Here is a 21,536-nt window from a genome sequence, read left to right on the forward strand (position 1 = left end):
TAACCTCTAAATGGGAACATGAAGTACAAGAACACAGTTGATCAAGTTTTCTGGAAATTACACAAAGACAAATGAGTAAATAAAATTGGATTTTTTGATTACATATAAAATGGCACAAACTTCAATGACCTTCTTATCTCAGTGAGACAGGTATTAAGGAAGGATAAGCAATTTGAAAGAGCTTGGAATTATTAACCTCTGTTAAGTATTTGGGAAGGACAGATTATCAAGACAGCTTTCACTTCTTGATCCTACATTGAGAGAATAATTTTAAATAGAAAATTTTTCACATTTTCTTAAGACTCTGTGCTTGGGAGTTTGACCTTTTGGAAACCACGGCTCTTTCAACAATAGTTAACACTTTTATAAACAGGTTTTCTAAAGAACATCCTGTCAGCTGCTACTAAGGAAGATTCCTAGCTGCTTCCTAAATCCCACACCTAGACTAGTTCTCAAGTGCCATTTTTAATGTCTTGTTAGTTTGGAACACTGCTATTAAGTATACCCACCAGTGCTGGATCTTTGCCTAGCCGTAATCCTGGAACATATGTATGCCTCTTCCTTTATTTTAAGCTGTTTCTGCTGTTTGAGTACATAGAAAAGAACAATGAAATTCTGGCATATCATGTTAACTAAATATTCTTCCTGAGGTCTGCCATATCTACTGATGATTACTCATCAGAATGAGTGTGAGCCTTCTTTCTATTTGCTTTTACTATTAAAACCAGAAAACATGTCATTAACCCAGTTACACTGTTAGACTCTGAATGGTTAATCGTGTCAGTTGAAGAGACTTCTTGGATAAAGCATAATTTATCCCAAAGAAAAGATATCTGGCCTGAGAAGCAGGATAGACATGAAAGATAACTGTTGTGAAGCTGCCCAAGAATTGTGTGTTGTATGTGTGTGTTCATGTTCATGTATTTTTGCTTTAAAGTTCATGTTCATGTATCTTTGCTTTAAAACATTTGAAAACAATAATCTAAGTAATTGTAATTAACTTTTGGATAAAGAACAATGTAAGGGCTTTTAGGTAATTTGGTGAATATTTTCATCTTAATTTTTTGTTTAGTATTTTTTTCTGTGACTTATGCACAATGTGAATTTCACAAAATTAACATGATTGTTAACATTAAAATAATTTGCTTTTGTATTTAATGATTATATCCTACATATTATAAAATCTTGAATAACATTTCTAAAAAATATATATAAAGCCACACTAAGCAGCAGTAATTACTAGAAATATTGGATTACTTTTACAGCACTCATATAAAGAATTTTTTTAAAAAAGGTTTAGATTATGGCATTTTTCTCCCAAAATTTTGAGGTTAATTGCTATCAACTTACAGAAACTTTTAAATATAGAAATTCAAACTCATGTAAGACTACAAAGTCTTGTGTAAGACTACACAAAAAATTAATTCAACAAAGAGCTGGTTCTTTGAAAATATTAAGAAAATTTACAAACCCCTAGACTCACTAAGGAAAAAAGAGAAAAGACTCATATAAACAAAGTCCGAAGTGAAAGAGGAGGAGTTCCCACAGACAACACAGATGTACAGAGGCTCTTACTAGACAACTCTGGAAGACTATATAGCACCAAAGAAAACATCTAAAAGAGTGGCTTTCCTATTACATGCCATTACTCTTCCTTTTGTCTTTCAGGAATACACGATTGATATAATTTTTGCCCAGACCTGGTTTGATAGTCGTTTAAAATTCAATAGTACCATGAAAGTGCTTATGCTTAACAGTAATATGGTTGGAAAAATCTGGATTCCTGATACTTTCTTCAGAAACTCAAGAAAATCCGATGCTCACTGGATAACAACACCTAATCGTCTGCTTCGAATTTGGAACGATGGACGAGTTCTATACACTTTGAGGTAAGACTGTTTTGAAAAGTGTAGTTGTTCTAAGTTACTTTTATACCAATGTTTGATTAACTCATAAGTTCCCCTTTTTTAAAGTTGCCAAGCAAAAGATATGGAGCTCCTTTTACACATTAAAACCTAACAAGGTGCAGTGTTCTGGAAATTCTTGTTTAAGCTCAGAATAACACTGTGATTTTTAATGATGAAGTAAATAAAACATCTTTAAAAAAGAATTACGTGAATGCTGATGTGTAAGATTCAAGTTTATTTAATTCATTGTGTTGAACATGTTATCTGCTTATTAAGAATAATCCATAATGGAAAGATGTTCATGATAAATTAAGAGAAAAAGTTATCCTACTTAACCATGTACACTCTGCTAATTCTTTGTGTGTGCACATGCACGAGCCCACATGTATGTGTGTTGATCTCCTGAAGTACAAATTTTTAACTGTAAAAAGAGGTTATACTAAATGTAGACAGAGGTGGCTTAGTTGACTAGAGAGGAAAATGTTAGAATTGCCTGACTCATTTATGAATGTTATTATATTACCACTTAAGACTTTGAGATTTTAGAATTATTATCTTCTAATGTGTCAAAGTCCATTATTGCAGGCCAAAATCATGTTTGAAAATTACGGAAAATATTTTCAAGGCTTGAAATTATTTTTCATTTTTAATACCTATTTTTCCTTCTAAATAGATTGACAATTAATGCAGAGTGTTACCTTCAGCTTCATAACTTTCCTATGGATGAACATTCCTGTCCACTAGAATTTTCAAGCTGTAAGTGATAAAATACATGATAATGTAATAGATCAACAGATATGTAGAGACAAATGAATGACAATATGACATATCAAAACTTCTGGGGTGTAGCAAAAGCAGCAGTAAGAGGGAAGTTTATATCATTACAGGCCTTTCTCAAGAAACAGGATAAATCCCAACTAAAAAACCTAACATTAAATCTTAAAGAACTACAAAAGAACAAAAGCAACCTGAAGCCAGCAGAAGAAAGGAAAGAAAAGTTAGAGCAGAACTGAATAAAATAGGGGAAAAAAGGACTACACACAAAATTAATACAACAAATAGCTTGTTCTTTGAAAATATTAATAAAATTGACAAACTTCTGTCTAGGTTCACTAAAGAAAAAAGAGAAAAGACTCATATAAACAAAAATAGATAAAAGAGAAGTTACCACGGACATCACAGATGTACAGAGGATCTTACTAGAATACTATGAAAGACTATGCCGCCAAATTTATTAACTTAGGAGTAATGGATAAGTTACTAGAAATATATAACCTTTCTAGATTGAATCATGAAAAATCGGAAAACCTAAATAGACCAATCAACAGTGAGGAAATTAAAACAACCATCAAAAACCTCCCAAAAAAGAAAACTCCAGGACCAGATGGCTTCACTAGTGAATTCTACCAAACACTCAGAGGAGATTTGGTACCTATCCTGCTCAAACTTTTCCAAAGAAGAGGCAATACTTCCTAACCCATTTTATGAGGCCAACATAACCTTGATACCAAAAGTTAGCAAGGATAACACACATGAAATAACCTACAGACTAATATCTCTGATGAACACAGATACAAAAGTCCTAAACGAAATACTAGCAAATCGAGTACAACTATACATCATTCCAAGGGCACAAATATGTTTCAACTTATGCAAGTCGATCAATGTAACACACCACGTTAACAAAAGGTGAAAATCATATGAACTTATCAATAGATGCAGAAAAAGCATTTGATGAGATACAATATCCATGCATGATTAAAACACTGGATAAAATGGATAGAGAAGAAAAGTACCTCAACATAATAAAGGCCACATATGACAAACCCTCAGCTAATATCATACTCAGTGGTGAAAAACTGAAAGCGTTTCCTCTAAAATCAGGAACAGACAAGGATGTGCACTCTCACCACTCTCATTCAACATGGTTCTGAAAGTCCCAGCCGGAGCAATCAGGCCACAGAAAGAAATAAAAGGCATCCAAAATGGGAATGAAGGAGATGTGTCACTTTTTGCAGATGACGTGATTCTATAGATAGAAAATCCTAAAGACTCCAAGTAAAAACTATTAAAAACAATAAACAAAGTTGCAGATTCAAAATTATTGTACAAAAAATCCACTGCATAAATATATTAAAATATGTAAAATATAAAATAATGTAGTCAGTAGGACAGCAATCAAGTCGAGTTCAAAAAAATTAAATTAAGCTCTATTTTCCAGAAATGCATATTCAAATATAACAACAACAAAAAGTGAAGAATTATCACAGAGAGCAGGTTAGTGTCTACCTCTAGTTGGGAGAGGAAATGCTGTATTGGAATGGACACATGAGATTTCCTGGATGCTAGCAAGGTTCTATTTTTTAAACTTATGTGGAGTTACATGAATTATTATTTGATGATTATGTGATTATTCTTTAAAATATGCACATACATTTTATGCAAGTTTTAAAAAAATGTTTGATATATACTATAGTAGAAAAGTGAGGCAGAATTTCAAAAAATTTGTCTTTGGATAATGTTGGTATGGCAACAGGAACAAATTTGGATTTTACTAATCTATATATTTTAATTTATTATCTAGATGGATACCCTAAAAATGAAATTGAGTATAAGTGGAAAAAGCCTTCTGTAGAAGTGGCTGATCCTAAATATTGGAGATTGTATCAGTTTGCATTTGTAGGGTTGCGGAACTCAACTGAAATTTCTCACACAATCTCTGGTAAGGAGGAAACACAAATTAGTGAAACTGCATTTATATTTCAATCTATGGGTTGGAATCCATACTTTTATATTTATTTTATAGCCAAAATAAAACTATTTTTTTCTTTCAGGGGATTATGTTATCATGACAATTTTTTTTGACCTGAGCAGACGAATGGGATATTTCACTATTCAGACCTACATTCCATGTATTCTGACAGTTGTACTTTCTTGGGTGTCTTTTTGGATCAATAAAGATGCAGTACCTGCAAGAACCTCACTGGGTATGACATATAATATTATGTTATAGTGTCATGGGACTTTTACAAATAATTTAATGTGGTAAAGTTTATTGTTGAATATACTTGAATATTTCTCTACACTATAGTCAAGCAAAAATTAGCAGATGCTCTATTGCAATATAGTGTTGAAATATATATATGAAAAAAAAAAGAATGAAATAGATTTGCAAAGACCTTGCAACTTCAGAAAATATATATATTTTTTCATTAGTAGAAGTCAAGGAAAGCATAAACACACAAGAATTAACACATAAAAAGCACACACAATCGCTGAATTTTATTTAGTCAACATTTTCAATCACTTTTCATCAAGATTTTCTTTTCTTTTTAGCCAACATTTGTTGACTGGTGTGTATTTAGAAGGCTTTGAGGAGCCTTGCTCTTACAATGGTACTAATGAATAGTCAGCTGTTCTAAAGGGCAGGTTGCTGAGAGAAACTTTCTAGGCTTCTGTAATCTATAAAATGTTTATTTAGTCTGTGAATATTTTGAGAGTTTCCTGTGAAATAAGACTGATTTAAAAGGTAATTTGTAATTCATACTTGATAAAATAGACTCTTTCTTTCTTTAGCAATCTATTTCAATAATCAACATCACATAAGAAAATATGTCTAATTACTATACATTTGTTTAAAAATGATAACTTAAATTCATATATTGATATACAAAGACAACTCATTGATCAATTAATTCATTCCCACAAATAGCACAGGAAATGAATCACATTACTGAAAATTGTGTCTTACGAAACGAAGAAAGTTATGGTCATTGTTTTTTTTAATAGCAAAGAGGTTTTCATTTAGTTTCTATGATAGCTGGTGAATATCTGCACTTCATAAATACAGTAAAATGCAAATCACATAAAAGCAGCAAGATAAAGCCTGAGGCACCCAGCTCTCTGCTTGGAAATGCAGTTCCTTTGGGAGTCTAAACAGAAGGGGAGACATAGTTAATGGATAAAATGCATGCATACCTGAGATTTGTTTCCTGTTTAAATTAATTAGTACTTCAAATTACATTTTGTGTCAAGGTAAAGAAATGATTTTAGATGATTTATATGGTACTTTGAATATAACTTAAATATTATATATTTTTTAAACATGATTCTCATATTTTTTCCAAAGAGAATTTGAATAAATTATTTATACCATTAGGTTATATGAAGCCAAAAAGTCATATGTCATAGTGTCATGAAAGACAATAGCCAATTGAGGAACTGTGTTTTTGCATGAATTCATGTATTTAGTACTAGGACTTCAACTGTAAAGATAAGTGCTGGCTCTAGCTTGAAGAACATCTCCTATAATTGTGGATCCTATGTAGTTGGAACATAAAGTTTTTTTTAAGCATACATGCATAAATGTGTGTATACACACACACACATAATTGAAGGAAAATTCCCTGAGCTCATTTATTCAATATTGCATTTTATCAAACATTTATGAAATGCTTTTGATGAAAGAGGCAGTGTTCTCCGCGCTTTAGCATTAACAATAAACAATATTTATAAAAACCTCATGTTCGAGGCATTTATGTCTTAATGATGTATGTAGTTAATGTACAAATATAAAAGATATAGAATGAGTAATAAAGGTTATAGAGAAAAAACGAAGAAAATGGCTACAGAATGGCCCTGGATGTTGACAGCTCTAGTGTTTGCTATTTGACCTTGTGGAGGCAGCCGAGGCCTCTCCGAGGAGCCGGCCTGGTGGGCACCTGGCAGGGGGACCGCGAGGTTTTGAGGCTGGACCTTGGTCACCGCGCCATGCCTGGCCTTCAGGAAGAGAACTCGACTAGAGCTCACTGACAAGTGGTAGAAAATGAGACCGGAGGCGAGGGCAGTTGTTAGATTATGTAAGTTCTAGTAGGTCTTTCTAAGGACTTTGGGTTTTATTCTAAATGTGGTAGGAGATTATTGCAGGAATTTGAGCAGAGAAAGTCATGGAGGAAGACGAAATGTCAGTGACTCTGCTTAATAGCTCAATAGAATTCAAAAGACTAAAATTTTCCAGAGTACATTTTCTGACAAAAATAGAGGTGAATTAAAAATTACTAAAAATAGTACAGATAATAATGACCTCATATATTTAGAAATTAAAACATGGCCTTTTCGATAACCCTTGGGTCAAAAGAGAAATTAGAAAATATTGCAAAACTAAATTTTAATAGACATTTAACATATAAATGTTTGCAAGATACAGGTAAAGCATTGCTTAAAGGGAACATTATAGCTTTGGAATGCTAATATTGGAAAGGAGGGATGATTTTAAAGTCCATATTCTAAGTGTCCTCTTCAAGAACAAACAAATAAAATCAATACCTTTGTGCAGGGTGGGGCAGAAGTAGGTTTCCAGGCAGCCTCAAAAGAGTTAAAAATTGGATGGTCTATTACTATAGAGGAAAGGAGAGAGATGGGCACAGGGAGTCAACTATTTGCAGTCCGCAGAATTTAGATGATTAAAACACACAGACACAAAGAACACTTTGAACATAATGTAACTATGGTTACCGGTTTTTTTTCTTTCTGTAAATCACAGTAATCATACCCTTTTGTGTCCATTGTTTGTTTCCGCTCACAATATTGCCAAATCAGATGAAAGAGTAAGAACGGTCTGTGAGGCTATTTTTCATCTTCTACTGTTGTTTCCCTCCCTCCACAGGTATTACCACAGTTTTGACTATGACCACTCTGAGTACAATAGCCAGGAAGTCATTGCCTAAGGTTTCTTATGTCACTGCGATGGATCTCTTTGTTTCTGTGTGTTTCATTTTCGTTTTTGCAGCCTTGATGGAATATGGCACCTTGCATTATTTTACCAGCAACAAAAAAGCAAAGACTGCTAGAGATAGAAAGCTCAAAAACAAGGCCTCGGTATGTTAAAAATCTTTATTTTATAAATAGCCATTGACTGTTAGAGATGCTGTTTTGAACACTCATACTTACTTAGACTAATATGGGTGCTTGAGGGACCGTGATAAAAAATTAAATTAAAATGGAACTGGAGTACCTCACGTTGCCCACCAAGGAAAGTGTGTTTATATTTCCCCTTAGAAAGGGCTCCTGGGTCTCCACTGTAAAGACTGGTTTCATGTGCTGTGAATTTTCCCCAAGTGCTAGATCCTTGTACCTAAAAAATTATGTAAGATCATTCTTTAAAGAGATTCTATGTTTGTCTGAGGATTTGGAATTTGAACAACAGGCGGCCCAAAAAATTACCTTACCTTTTAGAGAAAAGGTTCCTCTTTAACACTGGTATTCAACTGTGTTTGAGTCACAGCTACACAGTTCCTTTTGGTTTCTGTATGTCTATATTCCCTCACCCCCTCTTTCCAATCATGTATCTATCTTAACTTACATCGTATCGGATTGATACATTAGAATTGATTCTAAGATACTCAAGTGTTGGATGATTGACTGTAATTTCTTGATATAATGGGCGTTATAAAACCTTGAAGTAATATCTAACAGAGATCTTGTCAGGCGCTCCTCTAAGTATTTTACATGTGTGATTTCATTATGCTCATTTGAGTACAAGTTCAGTAATTTGCACAAGGACAGCCTCGGGAAGTGAAGGATCCAAGACGTAAAACCAGGTATTTTTTTAGTGCCAACATCAAGTTTGTAACCCTTACTTTATATTTCCTTTTATCAGAAAACTCAGAAAGTAAACATCCATTTATGGATCTCCAATATTAATTTAGAAAAGCACTCCATTGCTGACTCCAGAAAATGTTTTCAATGTGGACTTGTTCCAAAATATCCAAGTAAAGGAGAACTGTATAAAATCGCCATGCAGGGGTGGGAAGCAGAGTTTTCCATATTATCTCCTAACCTTGTAACTTCTAGGATTCAGTGCTTCTTTTCTCCCTCCCCCATTTTCCATTAGTTTCTCCATAAAACTTCACCATACTTATAAATTATGTTTTACTTTTCATGTTATACACCAAGGAACAAATCTTTGTGAATTTGTTTTCAGCTTTCCACAATATTCCAAGAAAGCAGAGCACATTACTGGCTGTACACATTTGAGAACTTGCATTGTAGAATCAGCCTGTGAGTTTCTCAAGTTAACATTATTTTAACTTATTCATAGGACATAATATGACCCCTGTATGGACAAACCATCAAAGGGCAATGATGTCAAATTTAATATTGATTTGATAAATTTTAGGTAGAGAACAACGCAGGCTTTCTACCATTTTCCTTTCATCCAGGCCAAGCACCCTCTCTGGATTTACCATTTCGTTATTTACTCATCCGCAGCTATGCTCAGTTACTACCTTGAAAATTTTACTTTTGGAAATTGTGAATGAAAGCCAGACAGTGTCCAATCTCTCATGGATTCTCTGATTCCATTCTGAGAATATCTAATGTAGGTACTATTTTTATAACATCTAAGGACACTCAACCAATAAGTGGCTGTGGCTAATTACTTTGACGCCACATCAGGCACTCTCGATCACATTGCATGTCACAGCTACTCAGGAAGCTACAAATGAGAGTGCAGACTTTACAGTTATGATGTTTACTTCATCGTTCATTCGCCAAATATTAAGGACACCCATGCTCTAAGCACTGCTTTAGAATATTTATTTAAGAAAAAATCTGCACGTTGAGTATTTAAAATTTAGCATCAAGCCCAGGAAACAAAATAGTAAAGATGAAAAAATAAGGAATAAAAATTAAATGAGAACTTTACAGCACTAAATTTCATATATCAAAAGTTTAATTTGACATATTATAATTGACTACCTGGGTACAAAAAGTATTTTCTTAGAGCTATCCAAAATAGTTCTATAGTCTTTTCTTTCTGTTCAGTTATGTGATTCATGAGCTCTTTCAATACTAAATGTCACTTTGAGTGAAAAGCTGGGATCAATAATCAAATATGACTCCCTGCCTGATTCAGTAATACGTTCTTGCTAATCAGGTAAATCAATATGAGTGCACTTTATAAAGACTAGACACCTCCACTTGCCCTTTTCTCAAATGCGGTACTTGAGAGCTCTGTGGAACCTGCTTTTCCCTTTCCTCCATGGTGATCAAATGCACAACCTGGACGGGAAATCTCTCCCCCGCCTGCCTTCTTCCCTTCCCCCTGCTTTCTCCCTCCTTCTTTCACCTTCCTTCCATCTCCCCACTTTTTTTATAAGCTCAAAATTCTGAATAGTTTAAAATGCAGTATTTTTCCTTTTTTACCCTTAAGTTACTGCAATAGTCAGGCCAGGACCAAAGACCTTGAGTAGAGTCATCGAAAGGTCAGTAGGTCTGTTATGAAGCAAAGCTAAAAATCTCCCTGATGACGCCTCTGACTGCTTAACTGAGAATCCCAGAATACCCCCATTTATTGTAGTTACAAACAGGTGTTTGAACACAATAGATTTTTAACTTCAATGAACCCTCTTAGAAAAACATAAATCAATTAGGATGCTTTCTACCTTAGTCTCCATATGATATATTAGGCCTTTTCTCCCTCCCTCCCTCCCTCCCTCCCTCCCTCCCTCCCTCCCTCCCTCCCTCCCTCCCTCCCTCCCTTCCTTCCTTCCTTCCTTCCTTCCTTCCTTCCTTCCTTCCTTCCTTCCTTCCTTCCTTCCTTCCTTAATATTTTTTCTTTCTTCTTCAATTTTCGTTGTAAATGTCCATGACGTTTTGATTTGGTTCCTATGTCCATCCAATATATGTAATTGTGCTTTTATTTCTACTCATTAAAATGTGATCTGGGTATGTTTGTGTCAATATCTATTTTCCAGAAAAATTAAAAAGTTAACTACGTTGGGACATATAATTAAAATTATCTATGAAACTGGTAAAGGTCACAGAAATACAGTAGTAGTAAACCAGTCATTACCAACTGAAGAGCAGTTCACGTAGAATACTCAGTCTATAGATGGTTAGAAATCTCAGGAAACTGTGTTATACTCACACCAGTGGCCTGATTTATCCATCTGAGGATAGAACTTATCAGTCATCTCTCAATTTGATTAAAATGTAAAATGATAGAGATTTATTTCACCAACCATGAACAAGACACTTTGGAGGGAAAAATGATAAAATGTGTTTTCTGCTTTCCGGGATCTTTAAATCTAGCTGTAGAAAAATACATCGGGCATGTAAATGCAAGGTAATAAAGCACAATGCACAGAACAGACCGATGTAAAAGTCAAAAGTAAACAAAGGCACCACAAGGGAATCAGGAATCAGGTGGCGGGTTTGAAATGCTTTCTCAGAGGCACAGTGTTCTCTGTGATGTATGTGAGTAACAGGCATTTGTAAAGGAGATGTTCCTATCGAAAGATCTTGCTCGCACGCCCCGCCGGGAAGCACCGCTTAGCCAGCGTGCGGCCGCCGGGAGGCCCGCTGCCCGAGGGCCGCGTGAAGCACCTGGTGCCCGGTGGGTGGTTTCCATCCCCGCCCTCCCTGCCCGGGGCAGCCCGAGGGCAGCGCAGCCCCCGCGCCCGTGACCCTCTGCCCGGGCCCCTTCTGAGCCGGGGCTCCTTCGGCCCGTGTTCCCACCTGCCTCTTCCTGCCTGTTCTTTGTCTTTTAAAAACTCATCACCAGTTCTGGCGTGTGATGGGCAGCTCAGCATCACCAAGACCCAAATTTATGTGTTTTCTTAACACCGAAGTACCTTTTGTAGTTTCTGAAATTCTGACTGGTTCTGTGAAAGTGCAATGGAGAAAACCTATGGTTGTGTTGGCATTTTCATGTGGAACTTTTAAATGAAAAAATTAATAATAGTAACAGTCAATATTACATAACATCAATAACATGGCCTAATATATTTTCATTCACATTACTAATACTTAATAGCATGTAATTAATGATATTAATATATGATATGATACTTATATCATGTAAATTCATATCTAAATATAATTTGTTTTATAAAAAATATAAATGTTTTATTTACTACGTAATAATATTTAATTGATACTAGTATGTCTTGGTACTTAAAATGTAATTTGTATATTTAATGATGTTATTAACATATGTAATATAGCATTTAATATACAACCAGATACATATGCACATGTAATAATGAGAATGTAATCAATTCTTCAAAATGGTAAGTTCAGCTATATTCTTAGTGACTTTTTGAAATAACAAAAAAAGGCATGTTCTCAAAACTATCATTGGAAGAGTAAATCCTATTCAAATTTGTAGTTTCTTTCGTATCACTTCAACTAATTAAGTTTTACCTTTTCAGTGCTTGCTATTTGGTGGGGGGCACAGGATCTTTACTTGGAAAGTTACAAGTTGGCTAATATAGTAGCACTTTAGATAAGTAAGGACTGGAATATTTATATTCTTCAGAGTAATCTTTCAGTAGTTTCCAGGCTGACAGGTCTGTCAGTCAAAATATTTATTTTATTGATATTGCATCAGGTCTTTGACTATTTTTCTCAGCACTTATAAAGTCTATTTCCATTCACATTCACTATTCATTAAAGTGTAGTTTCTTTCAGTTTCTGAATTTTTGGTGTTTGGGGTCGGACAGCAGGAAACTGGGATATGGTCGATGTAAGGTGTCACTGCCACTGGAGCTCTCCACGGTCTTTGACCACTAGAGATTAGTCCAGTTTTTAAATGATGCATTTGTAGTTTTTCTCTGTTTTTGTGCACTTTGGTGCTTAATCATCCCTTTCATATACAATTGATATCTTCTGACAAGCACACTATACTTCCATTTATTGTAGCTCTGAGTGATATATAAAATGTGTTTTATACCATATAACCTTGAAATTGCCAAATATCAAACTTGTATTTTAATCACCTTTCACTCTGATTAGCATTTGAACTATGCTATTTAAGTATTAAGTGACAACGAAATGAATACCAATGTCTCGATTTTTTTTTTTACACAATTTTAGTACTCCACTAAAATTTAGGAGTCTAGTAAAGTATCCCCAAGTGTCAACCTCAAAAGATCTGTCATTAACGTGTAATGATACACTGCCTCTGCTTTTTATGACACATTTTAAGCTCGTGGAATCATGAATTTATTTGTGTTTAGGGCATTTCGCCTTATCTCCAGGCTCCACATTTTGTTTCTAATATGGATATTATGACTTGTCTGATGCGTTTATCTTTTTAAAATATCAAAAAATGTGACTATTTGCTTCTTTTTGCATATGCTGAATTTTTAATATTTAGTGGTTTGGATTCTATATTTTTGTTAAAAATAAAATGAATTTAAATACATTTTATACATTTAAATGAATTTAAATGTCCACATTTTAAGAAGTTCTAAGTTTTTGTTTTTAATTTTTCAAATCTTTCCATGTACTATTTCATTGTCATGGCTTTGTGATATATTTATTCCACATTTAAGATGAAAACAAATTAGAAAAAATTTAGATCAGGTTAAAAGAGTTTTTAATAATGTCAGCATTGTATCTGCTGTTTAGATAATAAAACCACTGATTATAATAAGCTGTAAAGTCTCATCTTAAGATATCCCCTGAAAGATGCAGGAGTTCTGCAGAATAAGAGTTACTAAAATTTCAATCTTCATTCACATTTTAGTTGCCATTTTATTCAAGGGCTTATTAACTTTTTCCTGGTAACATTTTGCATAAGGTCCAGTTTTTGTAGTTATTTTGTTGTTTGTTTGAACACATACTTTATAGCCAATTGTGATATATTCTCTTCAGCAATCAACCAGTAACAATAGCAACAATAAGTATTACCTATTGGCAGCTGAACGATTACTATGTTTCAAATATTTAGCTTGGTGCTTTATGTACCTCATCTCATTTTATCACCAGACAGATCCATGTGTGGTCATTGTGACTTGTGCCGCAGAAGGCACAGAGGCAGAGCAGAAACATTTCCTGCTCAAGGTCACACAGCTCCTCTGGGCGGAGCGGGAATTTCTAACCAAGCCTGACCGACTCCAAGGCGATTGTTTTACTGTTCCGTAGTATCCTGGGCTAGTTTGATTTTTATATTTTAAAACGTTATTTTTATTATTTAAGTATTATTCAGAACCTGTTATCATAAAAAGTCAAATGATATGTGTCCCAAATAATCCTGATAATAATAGTAGGTATTATTACTGGGCGAGATGAAACACTGATCATTTAACATAAGCTATGGCATATAGTCATCACAGCCGTCACAAAAATTAGGTGCTGGTATAATTTTAGCTTTGAGGATAGCTACATAGGTGGAATGAGACAAATTTTGCACTCCAGTTGTTCTGGAACCTGAGTTTTTAACTTCTGCTCGTTCTTTCCCCCAAATATGGTGCCTTAAGCTCGCCCATTACTACAACCCCATCATACCATTTTTTATTCATTCACAGCTCCTCAAAGCTTGTTTACATGATCGAAATGTCATCTTTGCTATTTTTCTCATTATTACTAAAATAAATAACTTACATAATATAATAGCAAACAGACATTTATGGCATCGTAAATGTTTTAGTGTAAAACACCATGGAAATACACAGTTTATTTTTGTTTTAGAATTAGAATCATTCTTAATATTTTAGTGGATCATCTTTCTGAAGGTACAGCATAGATTTCATTTCTGAGGGGTGTTTCTTCTGCAAGATCTTTAAAATGTAAACTAATATTAAGCTGTGTGTTACAAAGTAAAGTATACTCTAAAAACCCATTAGAACTGAATAGCTGTCTGGTTGTTGGAAGGCAAGGTTATTTTTGCTGCATTGTTGTAGAGTCTGCCTTGAGGGGACACACTGATCTTTTCTTCATGCTGTTTTCTTTCCCATCTGTTATTTTACGCAGATATCCCCTGCACTCCATGCTGGATCCACTCTGATTCCAATGAACAGCGTCTCTCTGCCCCATGGCGAAGATGACTACGGGTACCAGTGCCTGGAGGGCAAAGACTGCGCCAGCTTCTTCTGCTGCTTCGAGGACTGCAGGACGGGCTCGTGGCGCCAGGGCCGCCTGCACATCCGCGTGGCCAAGATCGACTCCTACTCGCGCATCTTCTTCCCCACCGCCTTCGCCCTGTTCAACCTGGTCTACTGGGTTGGCTACCTTTACTTATAATTCCCCCTGCTAAGGAAAACCCCGAGCCCGACTAAACCCAATAGAACCTTCAGGAGCTTGAGGTTTAAATTTAAAATCCAGAGAAACCAATGACTTCTTATTGCAACCATTTTAAACCTTTCATAGGTAAGTGAAGTACAAGTTTGCATATTAAGTTACTTAAATGTATGTAAAACAGGTTACTTGAAAATTCAGCCTATTAAAAATACTGTTCTATATTTTTACTTGAATTTTATTTATTTTACTGAAATCGCATTAGGATTTTGAACTAAGTTCCTTGATTCTTATTTTAAAGACGGAATAATTTTAATACATATTTTATTTAAATATAATCTATATATGTGGGAGCCTAAGCTAATATGTAGTAATTTTTTGCCTGGAAAATATCGTTAATTGGATTTTTTCTTGCTTTTTACTTGTATGCCCTGTTTGGAATAGAGCATTTTAAAAACATAAAGCCATGATTTCCTGGGATTTATTTTCCAGATATTTTATTCCAAGGAAGAAATTAATTTATTTATAAATTTTTTATTAATTAAAGAAGAACATGCCAATTTTTACATAATTAAAAGGCCAATTTTTATCTCTTTTAGTCAAATCTATTTCCTGACACACTATTAAATAAAACCATGGTTACATTTAGTTTTTTATTTTTATTAAATTTATTGGGATGATATTGGTTAATAAGATTATATAGGTTTTTTGATGATTTACAAACTAGGATGGAAACCACCAAAGTCATCTTTTTAAAATACAAGGTTAAAAAAAAAAAGGAAAGTTACATTTAACTATTTTATTCTCTGTTTTGTAGCATTTATGTAGTATAAGGCGTTAACACTGAAATATTTAGCTCTACCAATACTGGAATTAAATGGAGAGCGAATTGATTTTTTCTGTATGTTCTTCAAAGGTGTTACATTCCCTAAATTAACAAAAACACTGAGGAACTGTGCTTTGTGGTTAAAGAATCATTACCTAGCAAATTGAGCAACTGTTCATATTGAGGGTAGGTCTTAAATATGAACTATTAACATTTCTCAGACTAGAAATGCTCTGGAAGCATAGTTTTAAGCATTTGTCACAGACTGCCTTTTCCATCTCCTAAGTTTGGACCCTGCCAGTTTTCTGACTTCTTTACAAATCGTTATAATGTTCTCTGCTAGGAGATGATAACAGGCCCCAGTCACATCAAAGGTGCACTGAGAGGCCCTCTGACGAACGTGAGTGTGGGCTCGAAACTGTTAGAGACAGGAGCAGAGAAGTTTTCACTCTAATTTAAAGCCTGTTGGTTAATAGTTTTCAAAACATGTCTTTTGTTAAGAGGGAGTTAATTTAAGCTTTAATCCTTATATTCTTGTAACTAGTTTGGCATATCAATTGTTTATAAGAAACACATATTCATTATCGCCTAATTTTCTAGAATATTTCCAGAGCTATCTTGGAGGTAAAATTTAAGAATTGTTTTTCCATCGCCAAGAGCAACTATCAGGATGAAGTTTTTTTGATAAAGGCCTATCTTATGTTAAGTGGATGAAGCTTTCACCTGTACATTTGACACTCTAGTTTTTAACACAATAATTCCTTCACATGGTTAGTGAATACCTGAGCGAGTGTCTGTCATGTTTATACTTATGTTTTTAGAATATAGCTGTTTAAAAATCTAAATGTATTTCATTGTGTGCTCCCCAGATAAGTCTGAGTTTTTTACTATGCTTATAAACCTCTAAAAAAAGTAAGCATAAATGAAACAATAATGTCCAGATATCCACCGACACTGCTTTTTTTGAATGGAGAGCCAAAGTAAACTTTGGCCATGTAATATATCCATTTACGGATTAGTCATGCATTCATTTTTATAACATCAAGTATTGGTAGATATTCTTAAGGTGACCATTAATTTAGAGTTAAAATAAAAGTACCCATGAAGAATAAAACATTTCACTACAATGTATTATAGCTATTTCCATAATACATTTTCAAAGGAAATGCAGTTTTAAGCTGTATTCTGCTCATTGTCATGGGGGCAAAGCTAATTCTGGGATTTTTTAAAGTCTATCAGAGCATGACTGTATTTTAAAATACTCAAAAATGTTTAGTATAAATAGCTTTGCTTTTCTCATTGGTGTTCCATTAACCTGACTTTAAATGTTGACAATATTTACAAGGGAAAAATAAAATTGATAAAAATAATAAAAGATGTTTTTCCATATACATTCATTGTATATACCATCAAAACAACAACTTTGTTTTCAAAACCAGTGCTATTTTGAGCGATTTTATTTAAACACATAGACCAGAAACAGAGGTATACAAATATTATTTCCAAAAATAAGAATACAGATGGAAGTGCAGTTTGACTCTGTATAAGAAATCAAGTAGAGCTTACTTTCAAAGGGGTGCAGTTGAATTACTACTCTTCTTTAAAAAACTTTTCCCAACTTGAGAAATATGCTTTCTTCAATCCTTTCTCCGGGGAGTTATATCTTAATTTATTGGATCCTGCAACTTGTGTTTCCTAGCTGCTTTCCATGTTTTTAAAACTAACCTAAGAGATGGATAAAGGATGGTAGGAATAATTGGAGCAGAGGGATAGAGATTCATTTGGAAAATGTGAATTCAGACAAACCATCCTCTAAATAAGTGACCAGGATCTAAAAGGTCTGAGAAGGGATATTACGACTGGTACAACTTTATTTTCTTGGATTTACAATTGCATGGTAATATTTTATTAATCTTCAATTGCACAGATACACTGACTCACTTGAAATTAATTCCTAAAATACCAAATTGTTTCTGAAAAAACAAAACAAAAAACAAATGCATAAGATTATCTGGGAATTCAGTAATGGAAGGGGAAAATTGCTCAGTAAATTTATATAAATATAAAGCTTTAATTTGAGTAGGAATTACACAGTTCATTGGGTTTATTTTAAGTTAAAGACATATTTTTCTGAGGAGTTTTTGAAGCTAATGAACCTCTAGGTTAAGGCACAGAAACTTGTGTAAATAAATGGACAATCTCCAGGTTTTCTTTTTTTTAATGGTTTCCTAAATTCTGACATCAGTATATAGTCATAAAATATTCTATATTTTTGCTTAAAAGCAAGGCCAAAACTGAGGGCAGAATGCTCACCAATGATTTAGCATAAAAAAGAATGTTTGCTAATACTTTCACATCAAGGGGACCATAATTGTAAAAGGTGAAATTGTGTTCCCAGTCAATATGTTGTAACGAGATGCATCTTATACTTTTATTATACAAGAGGAGATTTAATAATCACATAATTAATGAATAAATACATATATAAAATCATCAAAGTTCTATACCAATGACTATTTCCACTCTTGCTACATTTTCTGTAGCAAGATACCACATTTGCAATTATTTCATCGATCATAGTGCTGGAGTTGAAGTTATTCAATGATTTATCATTTGTCCCAACCCAAACATTTTGAAAATAATTTCTCACCAAGCTATTTTTCTTTATGTCATCAAATTTATGTCACTCCTCAATGTCATATCATATGAAGTCCAGACATACTTGGGATTATGTTTTTGTTGGTCATCACTGTTTTTTACTTCTAGGAAGCCCTTGATAGGCCATTAGAAAGTCACAGAAACCCTTACTAACTCTCTATGAAAACAAAACAAAATGAAAAACCTTTCCAAATGGAGTTTCCAAACGCTATTGACCACATAGCTCTAGTAAATATAAAAAAAAGAGGCTCAGTTCTGCCTCTTTTCAGTTTGAATTTTGAAAGTGGCATAAAATATTATGCACTTTTTATGTATAAGGAACATAGATGCAATAAGGAATACATAAAGATGAACTCTCAAGGAACATATATATATATATATAATCAGATGATTAGTTATACAATTTAAGGGAGAGAGGATACCTCTGGGAAAGTTTCTCAGAGGATATGTGTTTAGAGGTGGGAGCTTGAGATTCAGTGTGTCAGCAGGTGAAGTTGACAGGGATCACCCTTTCCAGTTGAGTAAACAGCTTGAATAAAGAAACAGAAGCATTGGCTCGAATTAAAAGGTTAAGATTCACATGGAGGCACTCAAAGATGCTGCAAGAAAGAGAGTTTGAGCCCTACGGTAGAGAGGCAAGACTGTGACCTTCAGGAGGCCGGGTGGCACTGTCCATTTGCGGGTTCACAAAGGTGCTTGAGCACAGGAGCGCCATCATGAACTCTGCAGAAGTTTCAACTTGTTAGTGTGTGAGATTTGGAGGAAGCAAAGCCTCACATACTAAAATATTTGAGGTAAGAGAGGAGGAAGGTCAATACTCCAGTGATAGAAGTTCAACAGAGAAGGAGGGAGGATAGCCCCTGAATAAGAGTGTCAGTGACACACATGAGGCTGTGACTAATAGAGAGCATTGAGAGACACGACTGTGGGGGGGAGGAGGTCCTGCACTGAATAGTACACATTCGTGTGCAAGTAGACACTAGACCACAACAAGGAAATTCTGTTTATATTGTGATTTTTCTGCCATTACTTTGGACATTTTAAATCAAAGGCTCATTTTTTTCTATTGATCTTTGTTTTTCCCATGTTAGAGATGAAGAAAATAATAATATCTTGAAGTACAAATCATAAGGCAAGTCTGTCTAGGTTATTATTTTTTAAATAATGTTACTTATTAAAAGGGCTTTCTCTTCAAATAACTTTTCTTTCTTTCTAACTGAGGGGGTGGGGGAATGTATTTGGACAAAGAGGAAAGGAAGGGAACTGTGAAAAGAAATTGGCTGCTGTAGAACCAGATAAACCCAGGAAGTTGGTTTCTGACTCTGAAACAATTTCTGAAATATTTGTCTCAAAATAAATGTTTATTGTTGGACAATGAAATTTACCTTGAACCTTTGAGTCTGCAAACAGGTAAGAAGAGCCTGTGTTAACAGCAATGCAGTTAAGCAGAAAGGGCTAATTAACAGACTTGACACATGGTTCACCTAAATGGAAATATTTGGGGTCTTCATAAATCACTGTAATAACAGTTGTTTGTGTTTATTAAGTGTATGTAGGCACTTTGTACAGTAAAATTCTGTGGCTTGTGATTGTAACGGCGATGCTGTGTGCTCCTGCTTCATCATTCTGGGAGTATTTTGTGAGTGTGTGGTGAAGGTATCTCACATTTTTGAAGTGTTCTGTACTTTCATGATTCTAAGTGCAAAATAAACTCTACCTTGTTATGAAATAAAAGATCACACTCTCTTAAATGTGTACTTTAATAGTTTTGTAGAGGTAAGTTATTTTATTCTGAGTATGTAATCAAAACTTTAGCATTAAATTTCTGATCAATGTTGTTTCACATTTTTCCAATTATGAAAATAAATTTTGAATGTGTCTTTATTAGAGAGTTCTGAAAATAAGTTGAACTATAAAAGCTTAGGAAAAGATAGTTAATGTTTATGTATGATTTTCACTGCAGAGACTATGAATTTATGGATTATTCTAACAACCTATGATTTTATCCTAATCTGAACTGCCAGATACTCTCCCCTGGTGAGTTGATAAGGGCACTATATATTAGCTGGGATTAATACTCAAGCCATTCCAAATATCCTGCATTATGAAAATATTTTGTTTCATTTGACCAAAATTAATGAACGAAAATTGATAGCCCAAAAATCAGGAAAGAGGGTAATTTCTGCCTCAACCTTTTAGCTCTCCCTTCTCTGCCACCAAAACACAGTACTTAAAAAAAATTGTGATTCTTTAAGTCCAATGTTGTTTTCATAGAAAGCTGAAGAAAATGGGGGAGAAGTTAATGTTTCTTGAGCACCTGCCATGTGTCTGGAACTTTAAATGCCTCATATATTAAAAATTTACTCTTCAAATCAAAGGGCTCTATTTAACTGATGGAAAAACCAAGGTTCAGTGTAATAGATACATGTTCCAAGCTCATATACCTGTAACTTGAGATTAAATTTAGGCACCTATGGCTGTAGAGATCATTATCTTTCAATTACAAGAAAGTGCTCTGATGACAAAGTGATTCTTCATATTCCAACTAGAACAGGTTGCCTTCACAAAAGAGAATTTCAGACCTAATTAAATAACCCACTCAATTGTGCTTAAAGCTCAGAAGCACCATAATATTAAGTAAGAGCATAATCTTTATCTCCTCATTTTCAATGTAAACTTAATTTCAGCTGAAATATTTGAAACATGTAAAGTGTTCTAAAAAATTATTCCTGCTATCCAATAAAATATAATACAATATTGACTTTTTAAAATTAAATTTATTGGCAGGACATTCGTTAATAAAATTATATGTTTAAAGTGTACAATTCAATGACACATCATCTGTATCTTGCACTGTGTGCCCACCCCCAAAGTCAAATCTTCCGTCACCACATATTTGACCCCCTTTAACCTTTACTTCCCCCTCACCCCCCTCCCTCTGGTAACCATGCCCTGCTGTCTGCGTCTATGAGATTTTGTTTGTTTTCTTGTGTATGTGTTGCCTTCAGTTTTATACCCCTCGTATGAGTGAAATCACACGGCCTCACACCCGACGGAGCGGCTGCGATCAACAGGACAGGTCCTAAGTGCTGGAGGGGCTGTGGGGAAGGGGGGCACCACCC

At 34.4% G+C, this 21,536-nt stretch overlaps 1 protein-coding gene across 2 annotated transcripts in view; it reads left to right on the forward strand.

The window, feature by feature from the left end:
- The window catches only part of GABRG1 (gamma-aminobutyric acid type A receptor subunit gamma1), a 45,408-nt gene extending 26,528 nt beyond the window's left edge, over positions 1 to 18,880 (forward strand). Inside the window, exons 4-9 of one of the 2 annotated variants that reach the window (XM_016206870.2) lie at positions 1,669 to 1,889; positions 2,581 to 2,663; positions 4,492 to 4,629; positions 4,742 to 4,894; positions 7,573 to 7,784; positions 14,667 to 18,880. In XM_016206870.2, coding sequence (XP_016062356.1) covers positions 1,669 to 1,889; positions 2,581 to 2,663; positions 4,492 to 4,629; positions 4,742 to 4,894; positions 7,573 to 7,784; positions 14,667 to 14,936 — 1,077 coding nt within the window. In that variant the 3' untranslated portion in view covers positions 14,937 to 18,880. The remainder of the gene's footprint in view (positions 1 to 1,668; positions 1,890 to 2,580; positions 2,664 to 4,491; positions 4,630 to 4,741; positions 4,895 to 7,572; positions 7,785 to 14,666) is intronic. The other variant, XM_016206875.2, reaches the window with a different exon arrangement.
- Positions 18,881 to 21,536: the final 2,656 nt, after the last annotated feature.

This window comes from Miniopterus natalensis, chromosome 1, assembly GCF_054644295.1.
Source record: "Miniopterus natalensis isolate mMinNat1 chromosome 1, mMinNat1.hap1, whole genome shotgun sequence".
In the NCBI taxonomy this organism is placed as follows: domain Eukaryota; kingdom Metazoa; phylum Chordata; class Mammalia; order Chiroptera; family Miniopteridae; genus Miniopterus; species Miniopterus natalensis.